General features: G+C 32.9%; 2 protein-coding genes across 3 annotated transcripts; one reads left to right on the forward strand and one right to left on the reverse strand.

Moving 5' to 3' along the window:
* Positions 1 to 2,193: 2,193 nt before the first annotated feature.
* Positions 2,194 to 6,168, forward strand: LOC131620694 (uncharacterized). The gene is made up of 8 exons (XM_058891839.1): positions 2,194 to 2,691; positions 3,649 to 3,796; positions 3,917 to 4,067; positions 4,235 to 4,360; positions 4,466 to 4,546; positions 4,744 to 4,936; positions 5,014 to 5,284; positions 5,535 to 6,168. Exons 1-8 carry the CDS (start codon positions 2,476 to 2,478, stop codon positions 5,801 to 5,803), a joined length of 1,455 nt encoding a protein of 484 aa, XP_058747822.1. The 5' UTR covers positions 2,194 to 2,475; the 3' UTR covers positions 5,804 to 6,168.
* Positions 6,169 to 6,904: 736 nt separating this feature from the next.
* LOC131620693 (membrane protein of ER body-like protein) lies at positions 6,905 to 11,522 on the reverse strand. 2 transcript variants are annotated; one of them, XM_058891837.1, is made up of 9 exons: positions 10,899 to 11,522; positions 10,481 to 10,612; positions 9,536 to 10,165; positions 9,274 to 9,435; positions 8,847 to 9,140; positions 8,155 to 8,559; positions 7,825 to 8,076; positions 7,646 to 7,707; positions 6,905 to 7,561 (listed from the first exon to the last, which is right to left on the reverse strand). In XM_058891837.1, exons 1-9 carry the CDS (start codon positions 11,395 to 11,397, stop codon positions 7,106 to 7,108), a joined length of 2,892 nt encoding a protein of 963 aa, XP_058747820.1. In that variant the 5' UTR covers positions 11,398 to 11,522; the 3' UTR covers positions 6,905 to 7,105. The 2 variants fall into 2 exon arrangements, with proteins under 2 accessions (XP_058747820.1, XP_058747821.1); XM_058891838.1 differs by lacking the exon at positions 10,481 to 10,612 and having other exon boundaries at positions 10,899 to 11,521.
* Positions 11,523 to 14,713: the final 3,191 nt, after the last annotated feature.

Genomic DNA, 14,713 nt, shown 5'->3' on the forward strand with positions numbered 1-14,713 from the left:
TTGCACTTCTGATACAATTCGGAAGTTCATTTCCGAAACTAGGAATGGAGGTGTTTTCAGAAATGAACTTTCGAAACACCCCTGCGAGGAAGTTTTCTGCAACTTCCATGACAGACCCCCAAAACAAAGTTCAAAACTATGTTTACACATTCTAAACAACCTAAATATCAGTACCAACCTAACGTAATACATTTTTTGCTATTTGTAAACACCCTAATATGAATTTTAATCATAGATCTAAAACTCAAAATGCTTACCGATTGATGAGATTGGAGGGCTTTTGAATGTAGTATAGAAAGTTTATTGGAGCCTTTGATGTAGCCTTGGAAGTGTTTGCACAAAATTTCTCTGGGGTTGTGTTTGATGTTGAATTAGGGTAAATGAATGGGGGAGGGGGCTGTTTTGCTTAATCTGCAAAACGCGCAATATTTCGGAAATGAACTTCCGAAATGGTGTTTTCGGAAATGCATTTCCGAAATAAGTCAATTTTAAAAAAAAAAAAAGGCGCTTTCGGAGATGCATCTCCGAAAACACCTTTTTCTTGCATTTCGAAAATGCATTTCCGAAGTCAGGGGTATATGTGGTTTTTCACCAGAGGTGACCTAGAAAGTTGGGAGGTGGGCAAAGAATTTTCCAAAATTTAACCTAACTTTTTTTTATTTGTCTTGAAAATCAAATATATCTCCTTATACACTTACACTTTTGATTCTACAAGTTGCCATTTCTTATGCAAAATGACATTGCCACTAGAAAATGCACCTTTTTTTATATTTTTTTATATTTAAGTTTGACATGCAATACTTATATGGAGCTTTATTTTCACGTTTAAAATGCTTCCATACTTCATTTTGTATCTATTAACTAACTTGGTTAAATGGCCAATCTTTGTACCATACTTCAAGCCATCAAATGTTGTTTCGTGTGCTTAAATATGCATTTGTCTTTGCATTATGATTCCCGACTCAAAATTTAGCAACCTCTGCATTGACGTCGTTACTTGTTAAGTATTCCTCATCATTTTTATAATAGTAAATTATGCTTGGAAATAAATATTAGTAATTAATTACGGTAATATTTTTGGTCTATATCTATATTCTTATAATAAGGAAGGAATCTTTAAATAGACAATTAAAGTCTTTTTCTTTTTTTTAAATACACTTTAAAATTAAATAAACGATGTCACCTAAATTTGATTTGCCAAACTAATGCTCAAAATAAATACGGTTACCCAATGGATCATGGTTAACTATTTAATAAAATAGGGAGACCTTTTTATATATAATAATTTTTAAATGGGGTCCCTTATGATTCAATTATTAAAAAATATTTAAAAGTCTAAAGTTCTAAGTTTAGTAGTTTTAAGATTGAACTGACCCTGATTTGAAATTTTAAACTTGCAAGTATATTTATACAATAATTATTGATATCCTCTAATCAACACAAGTTGGTGAGATCATTCCTCATTGTTCCATACTTGTTCAAAATTCATACCAAGTTGACTCAACCCAAAATTCAATATTGGTTGATAATGCATAATATATGTTTCTTAATCTTTCATTATTAATTCTATAGTCATTCAAGAGGGGGAAGAGACATTCTTACATGTCATCAAATTTGTTGAGATAAAATTGATACAAATTTCAAGTTAGCAATTGATTATTGAATTACTCTCAACAATCAAGAATGATACATAGATATATAAAATCAAGCAGCTCTTCAAATAATTTTGGTTTAAGTTCTATATTTTTTAAATTATAAAATAAAAATAAAATCTATTTTTTGTCTATTCATATGATCAATATCAGATGACTAATATTATTATAACAACGCGATTATGTGATAACATTAACCGCAGTGGATTCAAATTCGAAATGAAGAAAGAACCATAAAATTAAAAAAGCTCTCCTAAAACAAAAATTCACACCACCAAACCCTACTTATACATATTCCTAACTTGGAATTGAAGCAAATCATGAAATCAAAATCAACAATCTTATCAAGCTAGACCCATAATAGGTCTATCCAAACAATTTCAAATTGACACATCTTATACAAAAAGCTTGGTTAAGATCTACACAAAACACATGGGCCCAAGCCCGAAAAACCATCTTAGAATGACATCATCATATCATATTACAGGTTGTAAATTGCAAAAGAACAACAACAAACAGTGTCTCTTATTAAATCACTACACAAACATTTTCATAACAACATTTCATTTTCTTACACCCTTCACATTTTTCGCATTTCATTTCATCTATTTTCCTTCTCTTTGATTCTCTCTTTTTTTCTATTTTTAATTTTTTTTTTAATTTTCATTTTCAATTTCATTTTCTCCCCCCAAAAATTTGAAAAGCTAGATCCGAATTTGAAAACTAGAATTGAAATTGAAATTGAAAATTTTAGGGTTTCTGTGAAGTTGAAATTTGAGCGGTGGCTCCTTCGCCGTTTGTTCGGGGAGGAGTTAGCCGAGAAATGGAAGGTGGTGGGAGTGGGAGGAGAATTACTGTGAGTCCGAGACCGTGCTGTGGCCGTCGTGTGGTGGCGAAGAAGAAGCAGGGTCGTGGTGGTGCCGGCGATGGGTTTATCAACAGTGTTAGGAAGCTTCAGAGGCGTGAAATTTGTACTAAAAGTATTCGTGGTTTTAGTATCACTGATGCTCAAGAACGATTCCGCAATATCCGATTGCAGGTTCCATTTCTTCAACAAAAATCTGGTTTTTTTTTTCAAATTTATTTTCGATTTTTTGTATGGTTATTTTTCCTAATAATTTTCATTTGCATGGTTAAGTAACAAATCAGTGGAATTTAGATTAATATTTGCTATTGTCATTGTCATAAAATGGAAATTTTTTGTTTTTTCTTTGAAATTTTTTGTTTGGGTTTTACTGTTTAGTGTGGTGACTTCATTTTTTGTGATAGAGAGTTTTATGTTAAGATTGAATGGGTAATGTTATTGATTTATAGATGATTTTTGTATATGTTAAAGGACTGATCTGAGTCTGCTACATGTTTGCGTCTTGATATGATTTAGCAATTGGTTTTAAATTGCTGTCTATAATAATTTTTTAGGTTTCTGGGTCAGTGACATTGATTATTGTGTGATCCTATACATGCTTTATATTTGTGTATATTTATTTAATCATGATGTGATTGCAATTGATATTCTTGCTTTGATGTTAAACAGTTATTATAATTTCGGTTGAGATGTTGGGAATAGAAAGCTTGTTTGATGCGGATCTGTGATTGGTTTGGTGTGAGTCAGTGTTACTGAGTTTAGATAAACCAAATCCTGAACTTTGATTACAGTGCTTGTGAATCACGGTTTATAAGTAAGAGGGGACGAAAAATTCTATAGTTAATGTAAGGAAGAGATTGAGATAAACCTAATCCTGAACTAATATTTAATTGATTGAGTCATTGTTGGAATGAGGCACTAAAACGCCATTGATACTTGACGTCAAGGAATGTGTGACACGTGTTAACGTCAACATCAGTTCAAATCATTCAGTGGTTGTTATTTTGTTTTGTTGCATATTACTCATAGGTTTAATATGACATTTGAATTCCCGCTATGATGAGATTGAGATGTATATTTTACTTTACTGTGCCCATTTCCCCCTCTTATGCCTGACGGGTATATTTATAGGAAGAATATGATACATATGATCCAAAAGGCCCTTCTTCCGTCGTATTGCCGTTTTTTAGAAAGAGGTCAAAGATTATCGAAATTGTAGCGGCCCAGGACATTGTTTTTGCCCTTGCACAATCTGGCGTGTGTGCAGCATTTAACCGAGGTAGTATTAAAACCTTGTTATTGGCATTTATATTTTGTTTTTTATAAATAATTTGTGAGGTTTTATCAGAATATTCTGTTCATTGATATATATGTTACATGTTTCCATTGTTTGCTGCAGAGACCAATGAAAGGATATGCTTCTTGAATGTCAGTCCCGATGAAGTGATAAGAAGTTTGTTTTATAATAAAAACAACGACTCACTTATCACAGTTTCTGTCTATGCTTCAGACAGTTACAGTTCTTTGAAATGCAGAAGCACCAGAACTGAGTAAGTATACCTCAATCTTTTTTTATCACCTCCTACGGTTGTTTTCCATACTCAACAAAAGAGAGACAGAGAATACTGAAAGAGTAAAATAAGAGCTGTAGATAGCAAGAATTGCCTGTCGAATTTTGTGTTGTTGTGTTCTATGCTAAAATATCTCTGTTTTCCAGATATATTAGGAGAGTTCAACCAGATGCCGGGTTTGCTCTTTTCGAATCCGAGTCTTTGAAATGGCCAGGTTTTGTAGAGTTTGATGATGTCAATGGGAAGGTACTGACGTACTCTGCACAGGATAGGTAAAGATTTTTGTATTCTGATATTTATATATAATTTTAATAATATTATATTTCAAAATTATTGACGGGGATATACTGATAACTTCTCTTTTTTCCCCTCTATAGCATATACAAGGTGTTTGACCTGAAAAACTATACATTGTTATACTCCGTTGCAGATAAAAATGTACAAGAGATTAAGATCAGGTAATATTATTTGTGTTTGTGAAAATTACTTTCCAATCTCTGATCAACTCACTACCTTACATATTTGTGGTAATTCACAATTTTTGTTTAGAATATCACATCATGTTTTAGTGTGATGGATAGCTTTATTTTATATTTTATTTGTTGTTAATTTATATGTCCTTATACAACTTTTCTCTTTTTCATTCTTTTATCAGTCCGGGGATCATGTTGTTGATTTATTCTAAAACAAGCAGTCATGTCCCACTAAAAATCCTCTCAATAGAAGATGGTACTGTTTTGAAGTCATTCAACCATCTGATTCATCGGAATAGTAAGGTGGACTTTATTGAACAGTTCAATGAAAAACTTCTTGTCAAGCAAGAAAACGAAAACCTCCAAATCCTTGATGTAAGTAATGCTCCCAACTAATTATGGGTTATATACATTGTTCAACACCCATGTATCTTACTTTTAATTACCTTTAGGTTCGTACTTTTGAGCTTAAAGAAGTAAGCAAAACGGAATTTATGACGCCATCTGCATTTATATTCTTATATGAGAACCAACTATTCCTGACGTTTCGAAATAGAACTGTGGCTGTGTGGAATTTCCGTGGAGAACTTGTAACTTCTTTTGAGGATCACCTTCTGTGGCATCCTGACTGCAATACAAACAACATTTATATAACCAGTGACCAGGATCTTATCATATCATACTGCAAGGCTGATTCAGATGAGTCTTTGTCTGAAGGAAATGGTACTATTTTTATTGTTTGCTCTTACTTATGTACTTTGTGTGAATGGTTGGTACGGTGGGATCAATATTTGATAAGAAGCTTGCTATCTATGGAAATATCAGTATTTTAGTTAATCTCATAAGATTACTTTCTAACCTTATATAATCTTAGAGTATCTTATGACTTCTCCTTTTTTTGTGATCAATTTATATCATTTGTTGTAAGAGAGCATGCATCAAATTACTAACAACTTTTGCCTTTTTAATGCAGCGGGATCCATCAATGTCAGCAACATTTTAACTGGTAAGTGTCTTGCAAAGATAAGAGCAAGTAATAGCTTTCCCATTACAAAGGAATGCAACTGCAGTGACGATTGCCCGAGTGGTGGCTGTAATTCAAAGAAGCGAAAACAGGCCTCCAGAATAAGAAGCACAGTCACAGAAGCCTTGGAGGACATTACTGCTCTCTTCTACGACGAAGACCGCAACGAGATTTACACAGGCAACAGACATGGTCTGGTTCATGTCTGGTCTAACTAATGTATCATTGAATATGTTCTGACTTCGCCATTTCTTATTGGCTTGTCTCCATAGTTGTTGTGATTATCCTGTCTGACTTTGCCATTTCTTATTGGCTTGTCTCCGAGGTTGTTGTGATTATCCTGTCCTCACCCCTCCCCTGCTATGAGAACTTCTGGTGGAGCTGTAACATTATGTGATCATGTATCATATTGTTTTTTTTACTTGTCACCTGCATCTTAGGCATGTTTAATCAGTAGGTGGCAACATAACATGTATGAAGTGATACTGTATGCTGGTAACTTACAATATGTATGTTTATGTTGTAACATAATATCTATATCAAATATGGGGGAGTATTGTTCGCCACCCCGTTGTTTCTGTGACATGTTACCTTTTGGTGGCATACAGTGGAGTGATCTATATGCACTTTCACATGGATTGTTAGTGCATCAGTGGCTAATGTGTGTGCTAATCGAACAAAATTAATCGCTAATCAGTAATGTGATCATAGCTTTATGATTTGCGTAGTGCTGGTACTTCAATCCTCTTTTGCTTTCTATATCATCTTAACTTTTTCTAGGCCTTGTTTACTGTCAGATGCCAAGCCTTAATAGAAAAGGTGAACTGTTCTAAAATGAATTTGTTTTCAAAATGTGATTTTCTTTAGTTTGTGTTATTAGTTTAGGTTAAGATATAAGTTTTTTGTAAAAGGCATAATTAAAAAAAGTAAGGGCTTTTCCCCCCAACATTATATACTTTTTTTCTGAACATTAATGAAAGGTTTCACAATAGCTTTTTTTTGAAAAATGTCATCAGAAAATAATTATTGGTAAAGGATGCTCAAGTGATGTGCATTGGTTACACTCACGCTTTTTTGAACAAGGAGGGTTTATGTAAGTATTAATTTACATCTAAAAGCTTGATTTGGTATGTCTAAGTATCTCTAATTTGGTAAATAGCATGGTATGCTTTTCTACGTCATTGAAAAAAGTTGATGTGATTGATCAAGGCTTTGCTTGAAAGTTGGTAGGGCATGGCTTTGGGAGTAAAGAAAAGAAAAAAAGAGAAAAGTAGGAAAATTTCTCAACATGTTAGGGAAAAAAAATTAAAGGAAAGTGGTGAAGGTGAAGAACCCTTATGATAGGAAGAAAAACGAGTCTACAAAGAAAGGCTTAAACAAGAATCCAATAAAACAAAACCTAAAACGAAACATCAAAAGAGAAAGGTTGCTTGCTACTACAAGTTTTTTTTCTAACCAAGTTTCCCTAACCCCTCTAAAATCTCAAGCTCCTTCTAAACTTCCTATTCTCTCAACTAGTTTCAGTAAGACATCCATGCTGTTTTTGTGTCTGATATAGGCATGGCAATTGCCAAACCTGACTCTGATTTGCTGAACTTATCTATAAGATCCTTGATTAGTTCTCCTGCTATGTAAGATAATCCTGAGGCTGCAACTGCCATTATGACATAGTATAACACAGTTTTGAAGTATGACTTAGGTGGTCTTTGAGTGTAAACTTTCCCAATAGTAAGCAGAATGATGCATGCAACAGAACTTGCTGCCACTATTGCAAGCTTAACTTCATCATAGTAATTCTTATTAATCAAGACGCCGTAGATAATGAGGGGGACAGAACCAAATATCAGGAACGAGAAAACGGCTATAACAGCGTGGAACACAAAGTTCGATCTTTGTCCTAGTAGTTCTTGATACCGATCTCGCGCGTTCGATTGAAGTTGTTGTCCTCTAGCGTGACTATCTTTCAGGTCTTTAAGCTGGAGAAAAGGACCAAAAGAAAAGGTGTAACTAAGATTTTTCGAATAAGTATGAGATCTCTACTGTTATGAAAAACTACTCACATTATGAGCAAGAATGAAAAGTCCACCAATCAGATTTGCGAATCCGAGTACAATTATATTCACTGCAATAAACACAAGACATGGATTTGTCACTAAAGTACTTAACATACTGAAACAGATTTATTTTGATGAATTAACCGATCATCACTCGTAGAGGGAGGGAGAGAGAGAACACTTACATGGGGTAGCACCAGAACTAACTGCAGATGACACAATTCCAAGACTTGTGATTGACTCAACTAAACCACCATACACAATGCTTTTAACTATTTCCCACTTTTTCGGTTCGACAATTTCATCTTTACGTTGTTCGGCAATACCTACTTGAGTTTGAGGTTCTGTCGCAATAGCACCATCAACTGGAACATTATCTTCTGTCTGCAATGTTGTGATCTCATTTGCTTCTCTGTCGACATCAACAATCACATCACCTGCACGATAATAACAACTATGCTTATTATACAATCTGAGAAGAAAATTTACTGAAGATAATAATTTCATGAGCATACCTTTATTTTCTTGCATAAAATTATCGATATCCTGCCGAACTTTATTAACCAGTGAAATATTCGTTTTCGATGGAAATAAAGCATCTATTGCAGAACTTGTGCTGTCAAACGATTGAACTGGTGGTTGTGCTCCGCCTTGCCACAAAGAGGAATCGGTATTCTTAACAATTTCAGGCGTCTTGTTAACATCTTTTGGTGAATTCTCAATAACTAGAGACCCTACTGTTACACTTGCAGGAACAATAAATTCCGCTTTCTCTTGATATTTATTCAGAATAGTGCCTTTTGTAGTTTCTCTAGAACTAACAAATGTTTCACTAGAAGTTGTAGTTACCGAGTTTACACTCTTGTACTCGGATACTGTCCCGTTAGAATAGTTCATTGAGGACGTAACTTCAACAGTATCTGCATCAGAGTGATATAGTGAAGTCAGCACCGTCACTTCAAACAAAATGAATCAATACAATGAATAATATAGGATAATATGAAAAATGTAGATTATTGTGCACTAAAGTTTTATATTTTCGTATAACCTTGTATGCGTTTGAAGGTACACATGAATAATGCAGTAAGAAACTTGAGACTCAATTATGCAGGTTTTAGAATTCTAATGCTCAATTTATCGGTATGATTTGACTTGATTTGTTTAATAGAAAACAGATGAAACTATTAACTTTAAATCTAAAGCATACTTGTTTTTGTTGTATCCACTGAAGTCTGCTTTCTCTCTTTGTCATCGGTCCTTGGTTTTCTGATCAGCGATTGTTCTTTTTCTGAAAAATCTATGAAATCCTGCTCAATACTCTTCCATTCATTTCCATGATTAACATCTGACATTGGTTTTTCATTCTTAATCGGATCTGCAACAGCAAGTGGACCTTCTGGATGACCAGTATCCGAGGAGGATAGTATAGTTGAAGTAACTGTCGACTGATTCTGCTCAGCAGGAGCGATTCTAGAAGGCTCATGGGAAGAAGTTTCGCTTGCTATACAGAAAAATGAAAAGCGTAGACACAATTTGAAATACTTCATTAAATTTTCAAATAAGCTTCATCATCATGCAAGTGAATTCACATAGAAGTACGAATCTAATAACTAATAAAAGAATAAACGAAAAACCTTGCTCGGTAGATGTTTTTCTCTTATAAGTAAATAACGAGATGAACCAATTCGGATTGGAAACTTGAATGTTAGAAGAATTTTGCAAACTGCTTGCAGGATTTTGCAAAGTTTCATGCTTGCTGGAACCACCAAAATTACGGAACAGATTGAAATCTTTTGCTGTCAAAATTAACGAGATGATTAGGTTCGTATATTGCAGGAAGTGCATGAATCAAAGACAAAATTGTGCTTTGCAATATAGAAAAAATAACCGACTTACCACTAGGAATAAAGATGCTGAAGCATGACAAACATCTGAATCCTTCTACTTCTTTCTCAGGACGATCGTCATCATCACGATCATGATCATCAGCAGCAGCAGAAACAGGAAGTGGATCCAGGTTTGTAATTTCAGATATTACATTTGCACGATCGCCTTGGTTGACTTCACGTGCAGCACTACTATCAACCACGTTATTTTCCACTACCGGTTCTAACCTATCGCGTTTTCCTTTGTTGTCTCCTTTGTTGTCTAATACATGAATCTTCCTTTTTCTTTTCTTGAGGATAACTCTTTTAGTAATGCAAGATTTGCAATTAGGACAAAACAAATCATGTGTCTCTTGTTTTGCAATTACTAGCTCAACATCAAACTCTTTCTCTTGCTGATCAATTTCGTTTATGGAGTTACTTTCCGTTTTAGTTTCTTCATGAAAATCCACAGCAGGTGTAGCTTTTATATCAGATGAGTTACGTAAAACCGAGAATTCTGAACCATTAGGAAACTTGTCGAGTTCGCTGCGTAAACTACTTTGAATGGCTGAATTTTCCACTTGTACATAAAACTTACTCTCCTCGTGATTTTCAGTATCGCCATTTTCATCTCTTTTAAGTCCAATCACTGCATCGCCTGCAAACACGAAACAAATTCCAATTTGAGTTCAAACATTTTAAATAAGATTGTTCAAGGATATAGAAATAACTTATACACATAAGCAATTATATGATAAGTGTTTATAATATAAGTTATTAATTAAGCTGCTTTTCCAAATAGGGCCTAAAATTTTGAAGCTGACTGAGAAAAATCAACTGTGACAATATCATCCGACAAATTTAACAACTGAGGTAAGTAACTTCAGAATCCAATTCGTTGAAAAGCGATTGAACTACGCCGATCAGAACAGCAATTGTGTATGCTTCTGAAATCTTAGCATCTACCACTGACCTTTAGTTTCCCAAACAAAACAAGGTCCATGTTGAATCAAAATTTTGACATTCAGCAGCAGGTGAGGGTAGTATCCCTTAAGACTGTCAAATCGCTTTGTCGACCACGCGCAATGGCGACATTTCCACACTCCTTCATCCATAAAAAGTAATTTATTTTCATTCATAGCACCACAATGGATCTAATAATGTCTTTAACTACACAGACTCAGTTGAACTAATGCTGATAGAAAAAAGCTCAAAAAACACAAGAACTTCAGAAATCATCACAAAGAATTTACACTAAACATGAGTAATTAGAGTCATGCATCAACAAAACAAATACAAAAAGTTAAAAAGCAAAAATAGTGTTAATCCTCTAAATTAGTATGCTATAGTACATAATAATAATTAAGAAAACAAAAGAAAGTGGTTTTTACCTTGTTGTTTGTCAAAGTAAACACTGTTGTTACTATTCTTCACTATATCATCAACACCAAAAGTAGCATCAGTTACAGCTTCTCCATTTGTTGGTTCTTCTCCAACAAACTCAGCTACAGGTACAGGTACACAATCTTCTTTATCATCTTCACCATCATCAAAATCATTGTTAAAACCACCAACATTTCCTTTCTCTTCAACTTCTTCTTCCTCTTTCTGCAAAGAAGATCCATCTGTGTCTTTCACAGCTGCAGAACCTCCATTGCTATGACCATCACCAGTACCACCATTGCTGACAGTAACAGAAGAATAAGAAGATGAAGAAGAAGATGATGAAGAAGAAGAAGAAGAAGATGATGAAGATGAAGAAGAGGATGTTACAACCACATCTTTAACAGTATTTCTTTTCAAAGAAAAATCATCCACTACTTGATCTTGGTTTTCTTCATTATCATCATGCAAAATCATCATGACTTGATGTTGGTTTTCTTGATCCATTGTTTTTCAGAAGGACAAAGACAAAAAATCTGTGACAAGATTGGTCTGTTATGGGATTAGCATGGACATTATATTGAGTGGAGTTTAATGTTGTTGCTATGTTTGGTTTTTCTTTCAAGGTTTTGCACTTATGTCACCTCACCTACTCATGTTTAGTTAGGCATGGACAAATGAATCAGATGTGGGGCCCATATTTTTTTTGGCAAGGAATCTATTTGATTTTCGCGGGTTTTAATCCGCATTTTTAACTGATATCAATGCACAACTATCAATTGAACTCATTTAATAGTACAAAATTCAAAATTTAGAATAAAAATAAATAAAAGTTTTTACTTTAATAGATTTCAAATATGTCAAAGCTGAATTCGTATCCAAAATCTTAGGATGATATTTTTAAATTATTTTTTATCAAAAAAAATATTATTATTACATTAAAAAAAGAAATAAAACATAATAATTCTTTAAATATATAAATGAATTTTCGCCTTCGCTTCTTCCAATAAAAACTAAGAACTGCACACATTCTTTTTCTTCCTTAATTATTTTTTGTTCTACTGTACTAACTTCCAAAATGAAGTTTATGTTTTGTTCTACTGTACTAACTACCAAAATGAAGTTGCATGATCGAGAACTTTGAAATTAATAATATCCACCCAAAAGATTTAACTTAAGTAAATAAATATCCTTTAAACTATTGTTGTCCCCAGCACAATAAATACTAATTAAGCCGAATTCTATTTTTTTACTTATAAATCTTCTACTTGTGTTTAATTAGGCATGGACACATGAATCAGAGATGGGGCCCATATCTTATTGTTTAAAGAAAACACACTTGGGTTATGTAATGATGATATTATTTTAATTAAAAAATAAAAAATAAAAAATCATACTTAATTAAAAACAAAAATAGAAATGTTAAGTTCAAACGCTTACAATAGAATGTTTTGATTAACTATTTATTACATTTGAGAGGTCGTAGATTTAAGTTCCACTGGTGGTGGTGATGTTTTTTTTTTAATAAGTAAAATTATATTAAATCAAGTATTAGGAGTACTCAACCGAATACAAAGAGAACCATCTTAGCCATAGTCTTATATATTGTTCAAAAAATTTAAAGGAGAATGCATCCAATTGTATAAATTTGTGACATGCTTTCCTCTGCTAAAGGCTTTCCGGTTCCAAGACACAATCTTAACATTCATCGCTAAATCTTCAAGGATACAGCTGCCATTGTCAAAAATAATGATGCTTCTTGTAATCCAAATGGACCAAAGCACAACTAACCATATCATGACCATGTTCCTCCTCTTAATTTTACCATCCAAAGCAGTAGTAAATTAAATATAGTGACTTCCCCCAACATACTCTTCACCCATGTATATTTCCAGCCAAGCACAAATTCGACCCCACACTCTTAATGTAACGACACACTTGAAGAATAAATGTTCCAAATCTTCGAAATGGTTCCCGCATAAAAGGCACACCTTGTCCTTTTTATCGTGAATGATCTCTCTAGTTGCCAATCTATTTATCATCACTCTCCACCTGAAGATTTTGATTTATAAGGGAATTCTACTCTTCCATAATCGTTGCAGAATCGCGTTTGTGTTAATATGTAGCACAACTTCAAGTTCCTTCTCTCAAGCCCTTGTAACAACTCTTTACGAGTGATTTATAAATATGTTTATAAAAGTATTCACATATATCTAGTTTTTTTATTTTTTTTTATTTCGTCATTTTAGTGCGTCGTTGTTTGTTTTGATTTTTCATCTTTGTGTGATGTATTTTGTTTTTTTTTTTATCTTCGTGTGATGTTCATTTGTTTCAGGTTGAAAGATGAGTTTTAATCTAGTACAGATTCAATCTATGATTTTGGTGCCATTATAGTTAGTTATATTTTTAGGCATATGCAGTTTGCTGTTTTATGCTATTAACAGAAATGTTGTGAGTTTATTTACAGATTCCATTTTTTTTATTTTTGACGGTTTTTAATTTATATTGTAATAATATCCTCTATTAATCGGAATGGATGAGTATTTTTTAATTAAAAAACTCACCTAAACCATTAGATAAAAGGAAATCCAATCAAATTTTTTTGATCAACTACTTTTTTTATTAAGGAAGTGATATAATCAGAGATTAAGACTAAATAGAGAATTAAGTGTGAATTCTTTTTTTATTAATAAAAACGTGTGTATGAACTCTAAAGTGGACGAGAGCACGGAACCACACCCATATTTTTTTTCAACAGAACTATTAATAGAAATTAATTCACACACAAAAACAAATCTCACTTTCTTCTTCCTTAATTATTTTTTGTTATACTCTATTACCAAAATGTAGTTGCGTGCTCGAGAATTCGAGACGCACAAGTTGAAACCAGTAACATCCACCTAAAAGTATTAATTAAGAGTTCAAATATCTTTGAATTAAAATTTTGCATTTGAAATAATAAGCGAGTAATTATTGCAATAATTAAGTTGATAACGAACCATTAAACTATGTAATCATATTACAATATATTATATTAAAATATAAAATTTCATGTAATCACATTACAATAAATTATTTTTTAAAAGAATTACGAACAACTCAAAAGAAAGAATTATAAAGAAAGGGAATATTGAGTGAAATAAATTAATCTTTACTTTTTTTTTACTCAAAATTAATCTTTACTAAGATACGCCGATTCAAACTTTAATTTGGTAGAAGTGTGACAGCTAGAAACGTGAAAGTAAGTACAATATAAATAATAATTCATAGAAAAGAAAGTATAACAAAAATACAAAATAAATGATGTAGGTATGGGCGGGAGTGGGGTTCACGTGGTCCACGTTCTAAGCATACTTTTAAAATATAAATATTCAAGTGAAATGGACAGATGTGAACTTGACTTTATTATGTTTATTTAAAAAATTAATATTCAATTTAAAGGGAATAAATTAGTTTAATTGATAGAGAGCTATGAACTTGACTTTATTTGATTTACTTTGAATATTTTAAATTAAAATTTTAATTCTCAAAATATTTACTTCACTCAATAATTTTTAGGACTTACGCAAGCTTGCTCACAGTTACCAACCGGATATTATTATTCTTTCTGAAACGCTTTCTAAGACCCGCAAATTGGAAACAATCAGAGTTTCGTTAAAATTCTCAGCCTGTTTGGTTATTGATGTCGAAGGAAGAAGTGGCGGTTTGGCGGTTCTCTGGAAAGACGCAGCTCAGTGCAGTGTACAGAACTTTTCTCGAAATTTTATTAACATTCACATTAAGGATGAGAGCAAAGGAGAATGGAGATTAACATGCTATTATG

Source organism: Vicia villosa, linkage group LG7, assembly GCF_029867415.1.
Source record: "Vicia villosa cultivar HV-30 ecotype Madison, WI linkage group LG7, Vvil1.0, whole genome shotgun sequence".
NCBI classification, from domain to species: Eukaryota; Viridiplantae; Streptophyta; class Magnoliopsida; order Fabales; family Fabaceae; genus Vicia; species Vicia villosa.

Excerpts from the sequence above, each read along its gene's own strand:
- LOC131620694 (XM_058891839.1), top strand. The coding sequence starts at position 2,476 with ATGGAAGGTGGTGGGAGTGGGAGGAGAATTACTGTGAGTCCGAGACCG. Across the intron at positions 4,068-4,234 it reads TGCAGAAGCACCAGAACTGA|ATATATTAGGAGAGTTCAAC; the intron begins GTAAGTATACCT and ends TCTGTTTTCCAG. Across the intron at positions 5,285-5,534 it reads GTCTTTGTCTGAAGGAAATG|CGGGATCCATCAATGTCAGC; the intron begins GTACTATTTTTA and ends TTTTTAATGCAG.
- LOC131620693 (XM_058891837.1), bottom strand. The coding sequence starts at position 11,397 with ATGGATCAAGAAAACCAACATCAAGTCATGATGATTTTGCATGATGAT. Across the intron at positions 10,613-10,898 it reads TTACTTTGACAAACAACAAG|GAGTGTGGAAATGTCGCCAT; the intron begins GTAAAAACCACT and ends TTATGGATGAAG. Across the intron at positions 8,077-8,154 it reads TTTTATGCAAGAAAATAAAG|GTGATGTGATTGTTGATGTC; the intron begins GTATGCTCATGA and ends ATTATCGTGCAG.